Source organism: Coregonus clupeaformis, unplaced genomic scaffold, assembly GCF_020615455.1.
Source record: "Coregonus clupeaformis isolate EN_2021a unplaced genomic scaffold, ASM2061545v1 scaf0436, whole genome shotgun sequence".
Classification (NCBI taxonomy): Eukaryota; Metazoa; Chordata; class Actinopteri; order Salmoniformes; family Salmonidae; genus Coregonus; species Coregonus clupeaformis.
Genome location: NW_025533891.1, coordinates 167,537 through 188,159, shown reverse-complemented (window position 1 = coordinate 188,159; position 20,623 = coordinate 167,537). Strand labels below are relative to the sequence as shown.

Here is a 20,623-nt window from a genome sequence, read left to right as displayed (position 1 = left end):
GTGGAACTTGTTCAGTTTATGTCAGTTGTTGAATCTTGTTATGTTCATACAAATATTTACACATCTTAAGTTTGCTGAAAATAAACGCAGTTGACAGTGAGAGGACCTTTCTTTTTATATTTTAGTTCAGTATATACAGTGAGGGAAAAAAGTATCTGATCCCCTGCTGATTTTGTACGTTTTCCCACTGACAAAGAAATGATCAGTCTATAATTTTAATGGTAGGTTTATTTGAACAGTGAGAGACAGTATAACAACAAAAAAATCCAGAACAACGCATGTCAAAAATGTTATAAATTGATTTACATTTTAATGAGGGAAATAAGTATCTGACCCCCTCTCAATCAGAAAGATTTCTGGCTCCCAGGTGTCTTTTATACAGGTAACGAGCTAAGATTAGGAGCACACTTAAAGGGAGTGCTCCAAATCTCAGTTTGTTACCTGTATAAAAGACACCTGTCCACAGAAGCAATCAATCAATCAGATTCCAAACTCTCCACCATTCCAAGACCAAAGAGCTCTCCAAGGATGTCAGGGACAGGATTGTAGACCTACACAAGGCTGGAAATGGCTACAAGACCATCGCCAAGTAGCTTGATGAGAAGGTGACAACAGTTGGTGCGATTATTCGCAAATGGAAGAAACACAAAAGAACTGTCAATCTCCCTCGGCCTGGGGCTCCATGCAAGATCTCACCTCGTGGAGTTGCAATGATCATGAGAACGGTGAGGAATCAGCCCAGAACTACACTGGAGGATCTTGTCAATGATCTCAAGGCAGCTGGGACCATAGTCACCAAGAAAACAATTGGTAACACACTACGCCGTGAAGGACTGAAATCCTGCAGCGTCCGCAAGGTCCCCCTGCTCAAGAAAGCACATATACATGCCTGTCTGAAGTTTGCCAATGAACATCTGAATGATTCAGAGGAGAACTGGGTGAAAGTGTTGTGGTCAGATGAGACCAAAATGGAGCTCTTTGGCATCAACTCAACTCGCCGTGTTTGGAGGAGGAGGAATGCTGCCTATGACCCCAAGAACACCATCCCCACCGTCAAACATGGAGGTGGAAACATTATGCTTTGGGGGTGTTTTTCTGCTAAGGGGACAGGACAACTTCACCGCATCAAAGGGACGATGGACAGGGCCATGTACCGTCAAATCTTGAGTAAGAACCTCCTTCCCTCAGCCAGGGCATTGAAAATGGGTCATGGATGGGTATTCCAGCATGACAATGACCCAAAACACACGGCCAAGGCAACAAAGGAGTGGCTCAAGAAGAAGCACATTAAGGTCCTGGAGTGGCATAGCCAGTCTCCAGACCTTAATCCCATAGAAAATCTGTGGAGGGAGCTGAAGGTTCAAGTTGCCAAACGTCAGCCTCGAAACCTTAATGACTTGGAGAAGATCTGCAAAGAGAAGTGGGACAAAATCCCTCCTGAGATGTGTGCAAACCTGGCTGCCAACTACAATAAACGTCTGACCGCTGTGATTGCCAACAAGGGTTTTGCCACCAAGTACTAAGTCATGTTTTGCAGAGGGGTCAAATACTTATTTCCCTCATTAAAATGCAAATCAATTTATAAAATGTTTGACATGCGTTTTTCTGGATTGTTTTGTTGTTATTCTGTCCCTCACTGTTCAAATAAACCTACCATTAAAATTATAGACTGATCATTTCTTTGTCAGTGGGCAAACGTACAAAATCAGCAGGGGATCAAATACTTTTTCCCCTCACTGTATATATATATATATATTGTGACGTCACGAGAGGCTACACAGCTTTCAGCGGGATTGCTCAAGTAGTGCAAGGAGACAAGGTTCAAACAAAACAAGGATTTTATTATAGGTCTTGGGAAACTAACGAAAGTATAACACAATTCTGTTCTCTGGTGGCTCTTTAAGGGTTAACAGTTCAGGGATGTCTCTTCCACATCCAAAATCATAACTCTCCCTCGCTCAAATAACTTTTCCCCAGTCTTACTGTATTCCACGTTGCAGCTAGTGGCCAACCCAGCAAAACGTCCTTCCAAATGTCCCACACGTATTTCCACAGGTGCATATATCCAAAGGTGAGTATTTCCCAAAGGTAAGTATCTCCAAATCCTTATATTCCTCATGGAAGTGGACATGCAGCACTCTTGTCCTCCAGAGAGCCCAGGTTGGAGACTGTGTCTCTTCACCCCCCACACACTCCCTCAGTGTGTCTCTTCCCTTCCCAAAACTTCAGCTCATCAGCTCCTCATTTGGTTCAGCTGCGTGGGAAGATTGGCCATAGAGGGGTGGAGTTCCCGACCATACCAGCAGATGGAGCCATAGCTGTCTGGGTTTGCAGCCACCTCAGGGGGATGTAACGTCCCTCCAGGACACAGCCTCTCGTGACATCACAATATATATATATATATATATATATATATATATATATTAGTTCAGTGTACATCACAAAATACTGAAATATAGCAACAGACTGAAATATAGCAAAAATGTTTAAAACTGCAGGAAAGGGCTACTCCACAGCGATACCTGTCAAGACATTTAGTTGTCCTGGATAAAATCAAAATTCTTGTGGTAGCAGGCTGATCAAATCACTTACCATGTTTTTTCCTAGCGGAGAGAGAGGTAATAGCCTAGTCACAGAGAATCCTCACATCTCCCCACAATTCTACACTCTTTCTCACAGGTCCCCACTCTCCTTCAGAAACAGCCTGTTAATTCACCAGGGACAGAAGACGTCAGTGCGCAGCCAGTCAGTCAGACCATCCCTGTGTATCTCATGATGTATAGCCTCTGCTACTGTGACATGCTTGACTGACTGTACTAAAGACTGATGCTGTAACTACCGTGTGTGGAGGTGGAAGGTCCCTCACGTCATCACAGCATCCCACTCTTCACCACAGCATCTGACTCTTCATCACAGCATCCCACTCTTCATCACAGCATCCCACTCTTCATCACAGCTACTCACTCTTCATCACAGCTACTCACTCTCCCTCTCCAGAAATAGATTTCACTCATGATGTATTGCCTCTGTCAGAGTGGCAGCAGAAGACTGGTGCTGTAATAGTATGCTGTAATAATGTAATACTGTAATAATGTGATACTGTAATAATGTAATGCTGTAATAGTATGCTGTAATAATGTATTGCTGTAATAATGTAATGCTGTAATAGTATGCTGTAATAATGTATTGCCGTAATAATGTAATGCTGTAATAGTATGCTGTAATAATGTATTGCTGTAATAATGTAATGCTGTAATAGTATGCTGTAATAATGTATTGCTGTAATAATGTAATACTGTAATAATGTGATACTGTAATAATGTAATGCTGTAATAGTATGCTGTAATAATGTATTGCTGTAATAATGTAATGCTGTAATAGTATGCTGTAATAATGTATTGCTGTAATAATGTAATGCTGTAATAGTATGCTGTAATAATGTATTGCTGTAATAATGTAATTCTGTAATAGTATGCTGTAATAATGTAATGCTGTAATAATGTAATGCTGTAATAGTGTAATGCGGTAATAATATAACACTGTAATAGTGTGCTGTAATAATGTAATGTTGTAATAGTATGCTGTAATAATGTATTGCTGTAATAGTATGCTGTAATAATGTAATGCTGTAATAATGTAATGCTGTGATAGTATGTTGTAATAGTGTAATGCTGTAATAATGTAATGCTGTAATAATGTAAAGCTGTAATAGTGTAATGCGGTAATAATGTAATGCTGTAATAGTGTAATGCAGTAATAATATAACGCTGTAATAGTATGCAGTAATAATGTAATGCTGTAATAGTATGCTGTAATAATGTAATGCTGTAATAGTATGCTGTAACAATGTAATGCTGTAAAAGTGTAATGCTGTAATAATGTAATGCTGTAATAATGTAATTCTGTAATAGTACAGTCGTGGTTTTGAGAATGACACAAGTATTGGTCTTCGCAAAGTTTGCTGCTTCAGTGTTTTTAGATATTTTTGTCAGATGTTACTATGGTATACTGAAGTATAATTGCAAGCATTCCATAAGTGTCAAAGGCTTTTATTGACAATTACATTAAGTTTATGCGAAGAGTCAATATTTGCAGTGTTGACCCTTCTTTTTCAAGACCTCTGCAATCCACCCTGGCATGCTGTCAATTAACTTATAGGCCACATCCTGACTGATGGCAGCCCATTCTTGCATAATCAATGCTTGGAGTTTGTCAGAATTTGTGGATTTTTGTTTGTCCACCCGCCTCTTGAGGATTGACCACAAGTTCTCAATGGGATTAAGGTCTGGGGAGTTTCCTGGCCATGGACCCAAAATGTCGATGTTTTTGTCCCCGAGCCACTTAGTTATCACTTTTGCCTTATGGCAAGGTGCTCCATCATGTTGGAAAAGGCATTGTTCGTCACCAAACTGTTATTGGATGGTTGGGAGAAGTTGCTCTTGGAAGATGTGTTGGTACCATTCTTTATTCATGGCTGTGTTCTTAGGCAAAATTGTGAGTGAGCCCACTCCCTTGGCTGAGAAGCAACCCCACACATGAATGGTCTCAGGATACTTTACTGTTGGCATGACACAAGACTGATGGTAGCGCTCACCTTGTCTTCTCCGGACAAGCTTTTTTCCGGATGCCACAAACAATCGGAAAGGGGATTCATCAGAGAAAATGACTTTACCCCAGTCCTCAGCAGTCCAATCCCTGTACCTTTTGCAGAATATCAGTCTGTCCCTGATGTTCTTCCTGGAGAGAAGTGGCTTCCTCGCTGCCCTTCTTGACACCAGGCCATCCTCCAAAATTCTTCGCCTCACTGTGCGTGCAGATGCACTCACACCTGCCTGCTGCCATTCCTGAGCAAGCTCTGCACTGGTGGTGCCCCGATCCCGCAGCTGAATCAACTTTAGGAGATGGTCCTGGCGCTTGCTGGACTTTCTTGGGCGCCCTGAAGCCTTCTTCACAACAATTGAACCTCTCTCCTTGAAGTTCTTGATGATCCGATAAATGGTTGATTTAGGTGCAATCTTACTAGCAGCAATATCCTTTCCTGTGAAGCCCTTTCTGTGCAAAGCAATGATGACGGCACTTGTTTCCTTGCAGGTAACCATGGTTAACAGAGGAAGAACAATGATTTTAAGCACCACCCTCCTTTTAAAGCTTCCAGTCTGTTAATCTAACTCAATCAGCATGAAAGAGTGATCTCCAGCCTCGTCCTCGTCAACACTCCCACCTGGGTTAACGAGAGAATCACTGACATGTCAGCTGGTCCTTTTGTGGCAGGGCTGAAATGCAGTGGAAATGTTTTTGAGGGATTAAGTTCATTTTCATGGCAAAGAGGGACTTTGCAATTAATTGCAATTAATCTGATCACTCTTCATGATATTCTGGAGTATATGCAAATTGCCATCATAAAAACTGAGGCAGCAGACGTTGTGAAAATTTATATTTGTGTAATTCTCAAAACTTTTGACCACGACTGTATGCTGTAATAATGTAATGCTGTAATTGTCTAATGCTGTAATAGTCTAATGCTGTAATAGTCTAATGCTGTAATAGTATAATGCTGTAATAATGTAATGCTGTAATAATGTAATGTTGTAATAGGCTAATGCTGTAATAGTCTAATGCTGTAATAGTCTAATGCTGTAATAATGTAATGCTGTAATAATGTAATGTTGTAATAGTCTAATGCTGTAATAGTCTAATGCTGTAATAGTCTAATGCTGTAATAATGTAATGTAATAATGTAATGCTGTAATAGTGTAATGCTGTAATAATGTAATGTAATGTAATAATGTAATGCTGTAATTGTAAGCTGTAATGATTCTGCAGTGAATGAGGAGAATGGAAAGGGGTCTACTGCTGGTAAAGAAATAGCACAGGGAGAAAGTAAATGAATGAATTAATCAATTCATGAAGTCATAAGCTCAGTACCGGAGGGAAGTCAGAAGAGGTGAGCAGAGACACATTGATGTGATGACATCATTACAGTTGCAGAGAAAGCTGCTGCTTCCTCTCTGTGATGTCAGGGAGGAATGTAGGCCTACATTATGGATGAGCTATATGCCACTGTGATGTCCCAAGCCCCAAGTTGTTATATTTCTTTCTTGTGCTTTATGCTATTTGCATTATGACTCCTGTGTGCTTTGTTGACTATGAACTTGCTTGTTTACCCAACCGTCTATGTTTGTTCCCACGCTCGGGACTCTGACTCTCTATTGGTTACACAGACTCTTGGCCTCCCATTCTAACCACCTCTCGTCGGCTTTGTATTCATGTTACCTGATGAAATTGCTGTACAATATGATCTTGTTGCCATTTGATGCACATTCAAATGTCATAAAAAATCAACACTGCAGAGCTCTCCCTGTCCTCTGCCGTGCCCTGATTGTATTAGTGCTGATGATATCTGGAAATGTACACCCTGGCCCGTCTACTGTTGCTAGCCCTAATTCTGACTTGTGCTCTGATATCTGTTTCACTGATTTCTGCTCTTGTAAAAGCCTGGGTTTTCTGCACGTTAACACTAGAAGCTTATTACCTAAAATTGATAAATTGAAAGTGTGGGTTCACAGCTCCAATCCAGATGTATTGGTCATTACTGAGACGTGGTTAAGAAAGAGTGTTTTGAACACTGATGTTAACATTTCTGGTTATAACCTTTTTCGGCAAGACAGATCTTCCAAAGGTGGTGGAGTGGCAATCTTTACCAAGTCTGTCCCCAAACAATTTGATGGTTTTAAGCATTCAACTTTCAAATAGCTCTTTGTTGACTGTTGCTGGGTGTTATCGTCCTCCATCACCACCGGCCTGTACCCTACCTGCCCTAAGCTCTCTCCTGGACCCTTACACTAAGTCTGAATCTGTCCTGCTAGGTGACATTTACATTTTAGTCATTTAGCAGACGCTCTTATCCAGAGCAACTTACAGTTAGTGCATACATTTTTATTTTTTATACTGGAATCGAACCCACAACCCTGGCGTTGCAAATGCCATGCTCTACCAACTGAGCTACATCCCTGCCGGCCATTCCCTCCCCTACCCTGGATGACGCTGGGCCAATTGTGCGCCGCCCCATGGGTCTCCCAGTCGCGGCCGGCTACGACAGAGCCTGGATTCGAACCAGGATCTCTAGTGGCACAGCTAGCACTGCGATGCAGTGCCTTAGACCACTGCGCCACTCGGGAGGACAAACTGGGACATGCTTAAACCACCTGGCCAGTCCTAAAGCAATGGGACTCCCTAAATCTTTCTCAGATTATTACCAATCCCACAAGGTATGACTCCAAACACCCAGAAAAGGCTACTCTCCTTGATGTTATCCTCACAAATAATTCTGATAGGTATCAGTCTGGTGTTTTCTGTAATGACCTTAGTGATCATTGTTTTACAGCCTGTGTTCGTAATGGCTGCTCAGTGAAATGACCTGTCCTGATTTGTCATAGATGCTTGCTAACAAACTTTAATGAGCAAGCCTTCCTTCATGACCTGGTCTCTGTAAATAGGTATAGAATCATCTTGATCCCCTCTGTCGAAGACGCTTGAACCTTCTTTTTTTATATTTTCAGTGGTATTGTTAACAAACACGCCCCCATAAAGAAAATGAGAATTAAAACAGGTTCAGCCCCTGGTTCGACTGTGATCTGGCAGAGTTACTCCACCTCGAGAATTCCATTTGGCAAACGGCTCAGCACACGCATACTCAGGCTGACTGGCTCTCATTCAGGCAAATGAGAAATAAATGCACTCAGGCTATCCGGAAGGCCAAAGTTAGTTACTTTAAGAAGCAGTTCTGGAAAACGGTTAAAGACCTGGAGAATAAACCCTCCTCCTCACAGTTGCCCATGTCCCTTAATGTTGAGGATGTGGTTGTTACTGACAAGGAGCACATGGCTGAGCTCTTTAATCACCACTTCATTAAATCAGGATTCCTATTTGACTCAGCCATGCCTCATTGCCCGTCCAACATTTCCTCATCTCCCACCCCTTCTAATGCGACTAGCCCTGATGTTCCTCCCTCTTTTCCCCGTGCCCTGCTACAAAGTTTCTCCCTGCAGGCGGTCACTGAGTCCGAGGTGCTAAAGGAGCTCCTTAAACTTGACCCCAAAAAAACATCTGGGTCAGATGGTTTAGACCCTTTCTTCTTTAAGGTTGCAGCCCCTATCATCGCCAAGCCTATCTCTGACATTTTTAACCTGTCTCTCCTCTCTGGGGAGGTTCCCATTGCTTGGAAGGCAGCCACGGTGCGTCCTTTATTTAAAGGGGAAGATCAAGCTGATCCTAACTGTTATAGGCCAATTTCTATATTGCCCTGTTTATCAAAAGTGTTGGAAAAACGTGACAATAATCAACTGACTGGCTTTCTTGATGTCTATAGTATTCTCTCAAAGAGTGCAGTGTATAAAGTCAGAACATCCGCTGTCTCAGCCACTGCATGTCACCAAGGGAGTACCCCAACGCTCGATCCTAGGCCCCACGCTCTTCTCAATTTACATCAACAACATAGCTCAGGCAGTAGGAAGCTCTCATCCATTTATATGCAGATGATACAGTCTTATACTCAGCTGGCCCCTCCCCGGATTTTGTATTAAACGCTCTACAACAAAGCTTTCTTAGCGTCCAACAAGCTATCTCTGCCCTTAACCTTGTTCTGAACAGATCTAAAACAAAGGTCATGTGGTTTGGTAAGAAGAATGCTCCTCTCCCCACCGGTGTGATTACTACCTCTGAGGGTTTAGAGCTTGAGGTAGTCACCTCATACAAGTACTTGGGAGTATGGCTAGACGGTACACTGTCCTTCTCTCAGCACATATCAAAGCTGCAGGCTAAGGTTTCCTCTATCGTAATCGCTCCTCGTTCACCCCAGCTGCCAAACTAACCCTGATTCAGATGACCATCCTACCCATGCTAGATTATGGAGACGTAATTTATAGATTGGCAAGTAAGGGTGCTCTCGAACGGCTAGATGTTCTTTACCATTCGGCCATCAGATTTGCCACCAATGCTCTTTATAGGACACATCACAGCACTCTATACTCCTCTGTAAACTGGTCATCTCTGTAAAAAAATAAAATACCCGTCGCAAGACCCACTGGTTGATGCTTATTTATAAAACCCTTTTAGGCCTCACTCCCCCCTATCTGAGATACCTACTGCAACCCTCATCCTCCACATACAACACCCGTTCTGCCAGTCACATTCTGTTAAAGGTCCCCAAAGCACACACATCCCTGGGTCGCTCCTCTTTTCAGTTTGCTGCAGCTAGTGACTGGAACAAGCTGCAAAAAACACTCAAACTGGACAGTTTTATCTCCATCTCTTCATTCAAAGACTCAATCATGGACACTCTTACTGACAGTTGTGGCTGCTTCGCGTGATGTATCGTTGTCTCTACATTCTTACCTTTGTGCTGTTGTCTGTGCCCAATGATGTTTGTACCATGTTTTGTGCTGCTACTATGTTGGGCTGCTGACATGTTGTGTTGCTACCATGTTGTTGTCATGTGGTGTTGCTACCATGCTGTGTTGTCATGTGTTGCTGCCATGCTATGTTGTTGTCTAGGGTCTCTCTTTATGTAGTGTTGTGGTGTCTCTCTTGTCGTGATGTGTGTTTTGTCCTATGTCTTTATTTTTAATCCCAGCCCCTGTCCCCGCAGGAGGCCTTTTGCCTTTAGGTAGGCCGTCATTGTAATTAAGAATTTGTTCTTAACTGACTTGCCTAGTTAAATAAAGGTTAAAAAAATTACAAATAAAAAATGTCAGGGAGGAATGTAGGCCTACATTATGGATGAGCTGTATACCACAGCTTTGTTGAGTAGCTGTGGTGGGGTTCTGTGGTATGAATTTGTGAATAAGTTCTGATGTTATGGATGGAAGGTCTGTGTAATGAGTTAGTATATGATGTTATGGATGGAAGGTCTGTGTAATGAGTTATTATATGATGTTATGAATGGAAGGTCTGTGTGATGAGTTATTATATGATGTTATGGATGGAAGGTCTGTGTAATGAGTTAGTATATTATGTTATGAATGGAAGGTCTGTGTAATGAGTTATTATATGATGTTATGGATGGAAGGTCTGTGTAATGAGTTAGTATATGATGTTATGAATGGAAGGTCTGTGTAATGAGTTATTATATGATGTTATGGATGGAAGGTCTGTGTAATGAGTTAGTATATGATGTTATGGATGGAAGGTCTGTGTAATGAGTTAGTATATGATGTTATGGATGGAAGGTCTGTGTAATTATTTATTATATGATGTTATGAATGGAAGGTCTGTGCAATTATGTATTATATGATGTTATGGATGGAAGGTCTGTGTAATTATTTATTATATGATGTTATGAATGGAAGGTCTGTGTAATGAGTTAGTATATGATGTTATGGATGGAAGGTCTGTGTAATTATTTATTATATGATGTTATGAATGGAAGGTCTGTGCAATTATGTATTATATGATGTTATGAATGGAAGGTCTGTGTAATTATTTATTATATGATGTTATGAATGGAAGGTCTGTGCAATTATGTATTATATGATGTTATGAATGGAAGGTATGTGTAATGAGTTATTACGAAAGAGCACATGACACAACACCTGAAAATACAATTTCTAAATTTGCTTTTGAATCCTCATTGATTGATTACCGTAAGAGACAGTTAGCAGCACCCCCTCCCGTCCTATCTGCAGTCGTACAGGTTGGGAATGAGACAGAGTGAGTCACAGCGTAGAGAAACCATTAACCTGGTGAGTCATCAAACGCTGTGAGCATCCTCAAGGTCTATTTCTAGGAGCACCATTATACTCTCTGTCCCTCCCCCTCTCTCCTCTCTCTCCCACCAGCCTCTTCAATCTGCTAGAAATAACAAGGTCATGTCTCTACTTCCCTTCAAAAGTCCTGTGTTTACAGGATGTTGATAATAACAGATGTTATGTAAGACAATAACAGCGGTTGGGTATATACAGTGGGGGAAAAAAGTATTTAGTCAGCCACCAATTGTGCAAGTTCTCCCACTTAAAAAGATGAGAGAGGCCTGTAATTTTCATCATAGGTACACGTCAACTATGACAGACAAATTGAGATTTTTTTTTCCAGAAAATCACGTTGTAGGATTTTTTATGAATTTATTTGCTAATTATGGTGGAAAATAAGTATTTGGTCACCTACAAACAAGCAAGATTTCTGGCTCTCACAGACCTGTAACTTCTTCTTTAAGAGGCTCCTCTGTCCTCCACTCGTTACCTGTATTAATGGCACCTGTTTGAACTTGTTATCAGTATAAAAGACACCTGTCCACAACCTCAAACAGTCACACTCCAAACTCCACTATGGCCAAGACCAAAGAGCTGTCAAAGGACACCAGAAACAAAATTGTAGACCTGCACCAGGCTGGGAAGACTGAATCTGCAATAGGTAAGCAGCTTGGTTTGAAGAAATCAACTGTGGGAACAAATTATTAGGAAATGGAAGACATACAAGACCACTGATAATCTCCCTTGATCTGGGGCTCCACGCAAGATCTCACCCCGTGGGGTCAAAATGATCACAAGAACGGTGAGCAAAAATCCCAGAACCACACGGGGGGACCTAGTGAATGACCTGCAGAGAGCTGGGACCAAAGTAACAAAGCCTACCATCAGTAACACACTACGCCGCCAGGGACTCAAATCCTGCAGTGCCAGACGTGTCCCCCTGCTTAAGCCAGTACATGTCCAGGCCCGTCTGAAGTTTGCTAGAGTGCATTTGGATGATCCAGAAGAGGATTGGGAGAATGTCATATGGTCAGATGAAACCAAAATATAACTTTTTGGTAAAAACTCAACTCGTCGTGTTTGGAGGACAAAGAATGCTGAGTTGCATCCAAAGAACACCATACCTACTGTGAAGCATGGGGGTGGAAACATCATGCTTTGGGGCTGTTTTTCTGCAAAGGGACCAGGACGACTGATCCGTGTAAAGGAAAGAATGAATGGGGCCATGTATCGTCAGATTTTGAGTGAAAACCTCCTTCCATCAGCAAGGGCATTGAAGATGAAACGTGGCTGGGTCTTTCAGCATGACAATGATCCCAAACACACCACCCGGGCAACGAAGGAGTGGCTTCGTAAGAAGCATTTCAAGGTCCTGGAGTGGCCTAGCCAGTCTCCAGTTCTCAACCCCATAGAAAATCTGTGGAGGGAGTTGAAAGTCCGTGTTGCCCAGCGACAGCCCCAAAACATCACTGCTCTAGAGGAGATCTGCATGGAGGAATGGGCCAAAATACCAGCAACAGTGTGTGAAAACCTTGTGAAGACTTACAGAAAACGTTTGACCTGTGTCATTGCCAACAAAGGGTATATAACAAAGTATTGAGAAACTTTTGTTATTGACCAAATACTTATTTTCCACCATAATTTGCAAATAAATTCATAAAAAATCCTACAATGTGATTTTCTGGATTTCTCATTTTGTCTGTCATAGTTGACGTGTACCTATGATGAAAATTACAGGCCTCTCTCATCTTTTTAAGTGGTAGAACTTGAACAATTGGTGGCTGACTAAATACTTTTTTCCCCCACTGTACTATATGTTACGATAATAAAGAGCTTAAGGACAGAAAATGGCAGCCAGAGAAGAGACAGTTGATCAGAAAACAGAATCCTCACCAGGAGTAAGCTGCGGATAATTCCATGTTTTATTTATTATGTTCATTTAAAAATAGACATGTAACATAGGACAGAATTATCTGCTAGTTTCTCTGACAGGTAGAATCCATTGACAGCAAATATGCCCTTAGATTTAACACAACTCTCTTCTGTAATATTTTGAACAGGGTTTTGAATACCGGGCTCAATTTACTCCATTAAAATGTTATTATAAATGTATTCTCAACATGGTACTATATGGATACATCAAGCCAAACTGACCACTCAGAAGTGACTGGTATAATCACTGTTCTAGTTATATTCCCCGTAGTTAGCTAGTAATGTTCTTCTCATTGGTTTGTTTGCAGCTTTATCTCACACTGATGATTGTTTCTATAAATTGATATATTGTTACCTTGGTTACAGGTCAGTGGAGGCTGGTGGGTGGAGATATAGGAGGACATGCTCATCATAATGGCTGGAATGGAATGGATAGAAAGTTGTCATGCATTTGATATCGCTCCATTTATTCCATTCCAGCCACTACAATGAGCCCGTCCTCTGATATCTCCGCCCACCAGCCTCCAGTATTCCAGGTGAGGTCTCATCGTTAGTTCCAGGTGGTCTCTTGTTTGTCTGTTTTCACACCTGGCCTGTGTTGTGTATAGTACAGGATGAGTTTGGATGACGTCACCTCTCACAGTTATAAAAATCAAAGAGGAAAGAAGGTAGGGGTCAGGGGTTTGTTCAAATGTGAAAGGTCAGCTTACGAGATCACACACTGTGGTATTTGGTATTTTACAATAATGGTATTTTACAAACATGAAAATTGAAGCTGATGTATTAATTTGAAGATAAATTGTTCCAATGGTTGAAGTACAACACTGAATCTTCAGCTCTACCAACTTGTTAATCCCACACCATCTGTATTCTCCTATAACAAAAATGTAGCAGCCTCCATTCTAACCCTGCTATTAGAATTACATTTACATTTACATTTACATCATTTAGCAGACACTCTTATCCAGAGTGACTTACAAATTGAATCACTAGAGAGTTCCATTGTGTCTGATATGACAGAACAGTAGACTAGAGTAATGTGATGTCTAGTGTCTGGTGCATCTGATGTCCTCAACAGCCCAGTATCTTTATCACCCTGCCTTGTGTCTATAGATTATATCTGGTGATTTACAACAACATGACACAGGGTTTGAAGCCAAGTGTCTATAGATTTTATCTGGTGATTTACAACAACATGACACAGGGTTTGAAGCGAGGTAGTGACAGAGCAGAATGTAAATATAAGATGTATCCTTTAGATAGGCCTATTTATTGCCTTACTTCCATAACTTGCTACATTTGCACACACTGTATATATATTTTCTGTTGTATTTTTGACTTTATGTTTTGTTTAACCCATATGTAACTCTGTGTTGTTGTTTTTTATCGCACTGCTTTGCTTTATCTTGGCCAGGTCGCAGTTGTAAATGAGAACTTGTTCTCAACTGGCTTACCTAGTTAAATAAAGGTGAAATAAATAAAAATATGTTTCAACTGTTTGATAAGACCTATATATCTACTACCTTATAAGGGAACTGAGGAGGATTCAGTTTGGTGTTTTTACAAAGATACATTATTTGTACGTAAATAAAATCACAACACAACTGCAGTTGCAATCCCATTGTTATTGCACCACTGTGGAACACAAATCCTCTGTGTTAAAGGCCTTTCCTCACTCTATGTGCTTCCTATCTGCTGTTACAATGAGCTGTGTTACTTTGAACATAGGACTACATCAATCATAGGACTACACATCAAACACCACAGCTGCTGCTAGTTACACCACAGCTGCTGCTAGTTACACCACAGCTGCTGCTAATTACACCACAGCTGCTGCTAATTACACCACAGCTGCTGCTAGTTACACCACAGCAATTATAGAACAATAGTTGGCAGCGATTGCTTAGGCTCAATACAGATAGTTTTGGAAAAAAAGAACCCCATTCTTTGAATGTTTCACTGCTGAAGATGCCACTCATAAATCCAGTCAAAATGGAAAAGCTACGCTAGACAGTGACTGACTGTCCCTAATAAAGAGTTAGATCAAAAGAGCTGTGAATGCCTCTAGCAGTTAGTGGAGACACTGAGTGTACAAAATATTAAGAACACCTTCCTAATATTGAGTTGTAGGACAGCCTCAATTCATCGAGACATGGACTCTATAAGGTGTCGAAAGCGTTCCACAGGCATGCTGGCCCTTGTTGACTCCAATGCTTACCACAGTTGTGTCAAGTTGGCTGGATGTCCTTTGGGTGGTGGACCATTCTTGATACACATGGGAAACAGTTGAGCTTGAAAAACCCAGCAGTGTTGCAGTTCTTGACACAAACCGGTTTACCTTGCACCTACTACCATACCCCGTTCAAAGACACCTAAATATTTTGTCTTGCCCATTCACCCTCTGAATGGCACACATACACAATCCATGTCTCAATTGTCTCAAGGCTTTAAAATTATTCTTTAACCTGTCTCCTCCCCTTCATCTACACTGATTTGAAGTGGATTTAACAGGTGTCATCAATAAGGGATCATAGCTTTCACCTGGATTCACCTGGTCAGACAATCATGGAAACAGCAGGTGTTCTTAATGTTTTGTCAAGTCAATGTATTGTCCTCTATATTAGTGGTCCGCCAAATTTTTTGTTTACTGTACCCCAGAACTCCCCCCTCATTTGACCAGTGGGCCTACGTTCTGATGAGTCTTCCCAAGTACCCCCTGTGGATAGGCTACGTACCCCCTGTGGATAGGATAAGTACCCCCTGTGGATAGGATAAGTACCCCCGTGGATAGGATAAGTACCCCCTGTGGATAGGCTAAGTACCCCCTGTGGATAGGCTAAGTACCCCCTGTGGATAGGCTACGTACCCCCTGTGGATAGGATAAGTACCCCCTGTGGATAGGATAAGTACCCCCTGTGGATAGGATACGTACCCCCTGTGGATAGGCTACGTACCCCCTGTGGATAGGCTACGTACCCCCTGTGGATAGGCTACGTACCCCCTGTGGATAGGCTACGTACCCCCTGTGGATAGGATAAGTACCCCCTGTGGATAGGATAAGTACCCCTTGTGGATAGGATAAGTACCCCCTGTGGATAGGATGAGTACCCCCTGTGGATAGGATAAGTACCCCCTGTGGATAGGCTAAGTACCCCATGGGTACATGTACCCCAGGATGAGAACCACTGCTCTATACAGCGAGTATGTTAGTTATCTTGGTCTAGGTACTATAATCACGTAAGCTGATTGGAACCCAGCCAGTAGTTGACACTCACTAACACAGCATTACATGAAATCAGCTGTGTGATACCTCCTGCAGCCTTTAGTGTGTGTTCTGGATACAGAGGGTTTGTTTTTCCTGGAGTAGTACTAAGATGACGTAAGCTGACCTTTAGAAGGGTTAGGAACAAGGACACATGTACACCACTGATGATTCACCGTCACTACTATGTTGATAACTGTTATGTCTCTGAGTTGGGCTGGACACTCTGCACTTTAGACAGGGTGACAGGGATCTTACTCTCCCCCGGAGTAGGGGCTCTGGTGATGGGATGGACCGTTTTCTGGATATCAACCAGCCTCTCCTTAAACTTCTGCTGCAGGTACAGCTCCTCCTTGGAGTAGCTCTTAGAGAAGGCCGAGAGGAGGAGACCTACAGCCATCAGGCTGCCACCCACGCAGAACAGCACGGCGCCCGTCAGCTTGCACACATCCAGGGCTCGGTTGAAGCGCACAGCGTGGCTGTCCACGAAGAGGAGCTCTTCCTCCCCGAACGCTTCGATCTTAGTCGGGGTGGCGTAGCCCACCAGTAGGACGATGAGGCCTGTCACCAGGATCAGGGTTCCTAACGCTAGACAGACCTGGGGGAGGGAGAGACAGGATCAGGGTTCCTAACTCTAGACAGACCTGGGGGAGGGAGAGACAGGATCAGGGTTCCTAACACTAGACAGACCTGGGGGAGGGATGGATGAGAGACAGGATCAGGCTTCCTAACTCTAGACAGACCTGGTGGAGGGAGAGACAGGATCAGGGTTCCTAACACTAGACAGACCTGGGGGAGGGATGGATGAGAGACAGGATCAAGCTTCCTAACTCTAGACAGACCTGGTGGGGGGATGGATGAGAGACAGCATCAGGGTTCCTAACACTAGACAGACTTGGGGGAGGGATGGATGAGAGACAGGATCAGGGTTCCTAACTCTAGAGAGACCTGGGGGAGGGAGAGACAGGATCAGGGTTCCTAACTCTAGACAGACCTGGGGGAGGGAGAGACAGGATCAGGGTTCCTAACACTAGACAGACCTGGGGGAGGGATGGATGAGAGACAGGATCAGGCTTCCTAACTCTAGACAGACCTGGGGGAAATATGGATGAGAGACAGGAACAGGGTTCCTAACTCTAGACAGACCTGGGGGAGGGATGGATGAGAGACATGATCAGGGTTCCTAACACTAGACAGACTTGGGGAGGGATGGATGAGAGACAGAATCAGGGTTCCTAACTCTAGACAGACCTGGGGGAGGAAGAGACAGGATCAGAGTTCCTAACTCTAGACAGACCTGTGGGAGGGATGGATGAGAGACAGGATCAGGGTTCCTAACTCTAGACAGACCTGGGGGAGGGATGGATGAGAGACATCATCAGGGTTCCTAACACTAGACAGACCTGGGGGAGGGATGGATGAGAGACATGATCAAAGTTCCTAACACTAGACAGACTTGGGGGATGGATGGATGAGAGACAGGATCAGGGTTCCTAATGCTAAACAGACCTGGGGGAGGGAGAGACAGGATCTGGGTTCCTAACTCTAGACAGACCTGGGGGAGGGAGAGACAGGATCAGGGTTCCTAACACTAGACAGACCTGGGGGAGGGATGGATGAGAGACAGGATCAGGCTTCCTAACTCTAGACAGACCTGGGGGAAATATGGATGAGAGACAGGAACAGGGTTCCTAACTCTAGACAGACCTGGGGGAGGGATGGATGAGAGACATGATCAGGGTTCCTAACACTAGACAGACTTGGGGAGGGATGGATGAGAGACAGAATCAGGGTTCCTAACTCTAGACAGACCTGGGGGAGGAAGAGACAGGATCAGAGTTCCTAACTCTAGACAGACCTGTGGGAGGGATGGATGAGAGACAGGATCAGGGTTCCTAACTCTAGACAGACCTGGGGGAGGGATGGATGAGAGACATCATCAGGGTTCCTAACACTAGACAGACATGGGGGAGGGATGGATGAGAGACAGCATCAGGGTTCCTAACACTAGACAGACTTGGGGGAGGGATGGATGAGAGACAGGATCAGGGTTCCTAATGCTAAACAGACCTGGGGAGGGAGAGACAGGATCTGGGTTCCTAACTCTAGACAGACCTGGGGGAGGGAGAGACAGGATCAGGGTTCCTAATGCTAGACAGACCTGGGGGAGGGAGAGACAGGATCAGGGTTCCTAACACTAGACAGACTAGGGGGATGGAGAGACAGGATTAGGGTTCCTAACACTAGACAGACCTGGGGGAGGGAGAGACAGGATCAGGGTTCATAACTCTAGACAGACCTGGGGGAGGGAAGGATGAGACACAGGATCAGGGTACCTAACAGTACACAGACCTGGGGGAGGGAGAGACAGGATCAGGGTACCTAACACTAGACATACCTGGGGGAGATATGGATGAGAGACAGGATCAGGGTACCTAACACTAGACAGACCTGGGGGAGGGATGGATGAGAGACAGGATCAGGGTACCTAACACTAGACAGACCTGGGGGGAGGGATGGATGAGAGAAGGGATCAGGGTTCCTAACTCTAGACTGACCTGGGGGAGGGAGAGAAAGGATCAGGGTTCCTAACTCTAGACAGACGTGGGGGAGGGATGGATGAGAGACAGCATCAGGGTTCATAACACTAGACAGACCTGGGGGAGGGATGGATGAGAGAAGGGATCAGGGTTCCTAACTCTAGACTGACCTGGGGGAGGGAGAGACAGCATCAGGGTTCCTAACACTAGACAGACTTGGGGGAGGGATGGATGAGAGACAGGATCAGGGTTCCTAACTCTAGACAGACCTGGGGGAGGGATGGATGAGAGACAGGATCAGGGTTCCTATCACTAGACAGACCTGGTGGAGGGATGGATGAGAGACATCATCAGGGTTCCTAACACTAGACAGACCTGGGGGAGGGATGGATGAGAGACATGATCAGGGATCCTATTACTAGACAGACCTGGGGGAGGGATGGATGAGAGAAATGATCAGGGTTCCTAACACTAGACAGACTTGGGGGAGGGATGGATGAGAGACAGGATCAGGGTTCCTAACTCTAGACAGACCTGGGGAGGGAGAGACAGGATCAGGGTTCCTAACTCTAGACAGACCTGGCAGAGGGATGGATGAGAGACAGGATCAGGGTTCCTAACACTAGACAGACCTGGTGGAGGGATGGATGAGAGACATCATCAGGGTCCCTAACACTAGAAAGACCTGGGGGGGGGATGGATGAGAGACAGGATCAGGGTTCCTAACTCTAGACAGACCTGGGGGAGGGATGGATGAGAGACATCATCAGGGTTCCTAAGGCTAGACAGACCTGGGGGAGGGATGGATGAGAGACATCATCAGGGTTCCTAAGGCTAGACAGACCTGGGGGAGGGAGAGACAGGATCGGGGATCCTAATGCTAGACAGACCTGGGGGAGGGATGGATGAGAGACAGCTTCAGGGTTACTAACTCTAGACAGACCTGGGGGAAGGTGAGAAAGGATCAGGGTTCCTAACTCTAGACAGGCCTGGGGGAGGGAGAGACAGGATCAGGGTTCCTAACACTAGACAGACCTGGGGGAGGGATGGATGAGAGACAGGATCAGGCTTCCTAACTCTAGACAGACCTGGGGGAGGGAGAGACAGGATCAGGGTTCATAACTGTAGACAGACCTGGGGGAGGGAAGGATGAGACACAGGATCAGGGTACCTAACAGTACACAGACCTGGGGGAGGGAGAGACAGGATCAGGGTACCTAAGACTAGACATACCTGGGGGAGATATGGATGAGAGACAGGATCAGGGTACCTAACACTAGACAGACCTGGGGGAGGGATGGATGAGAGACAGGATCAGGGTACCTAACACTAGACAGACCTGGGGGAGGGATGGATGAGAGAAGGGATCAGGGTTCCTAACTCTAGACTGACCTGGGGGAGGGAGAGAAAGGATCAGGGTTCCTAACTCTAGACAGACGTGGGGGAGGGAGAGACAGGATTAGGGTTCCTAACTCTAGACAGACCTGGGGGAGGGTTGGATGAGAGACAGGATCAGGGTTCCTAACTCTAGACAGACCTGGGGGAGGGAGAGACAGGATCAGGGTTCCTAACTCTAGACAGACCTGGGGGAGGGTTGGATGAGAGACAGGATCAGGGTTCCTAACACTAGACAGACCTGGTGGAGGGATGGATGAGAGACATCATCAGGGTTCCTAACAATAGACAGACCTGGGGGAGGGATGGATGAGAGACAGAATCAGGGTACCTAACACTAGACAGACCTGGGGGGAGGGATGGATGAGAGACAGGAACAGGATTCCTAACACTAGACAGACCTGGGGGAGGGATGGATGAAAGAGGATCAGGGTTCCTAACTCTAGACAGACCTAGGGGAGGGATGGATGAGAGACAGAATCAGGGTACCTAACACTAGACAGACCTGGGGGAGGGATGGATGAGAGACAGGAACAGGATTCCTAAATCTAGACAGACCTGGGGGAGGGATGGATGAGAGACATGATCAGGGTTCCTAAAACTAGACAGATCTGGGGGAGGGATGGATGAGATACATCATCAGGGTTCCTAACACTAGACAGACCTGGTGGAGGGAGAGACAGGATCAGGGTTCCTAACACTAGACAGACCTGGGGGAGGGATGGATGAGAGACAGGATCAAGCTTCCT

General features: G+C 44.4%; 1 protein-coding gene across 1 annotated transcript in view; it reads right to left on the bottom strand.

The window, feature by feature from the left end:
* Positions 1–15,660: 15,660 nt before the first annotated feature.
* LOC121559424 (neurensin-1-like) overlaps positions 15,661–20,623 on the bottom strand; it is a 34,282-nt gene continuing 29,319 nt past the window's right edge. Inside the window, exon 3 of the mRNA XM_041872647.2 lies at positions 15,661–16,537. Within this exon, the coding sequence (XP_041728581.2) occupies positions 16,139–16,537 (399 nt within the window). The 3' untranslated portion in view covers positions 15,661–16,138. The remainder of the gene's footprint in view (positions 16,538–20,623) is intronic.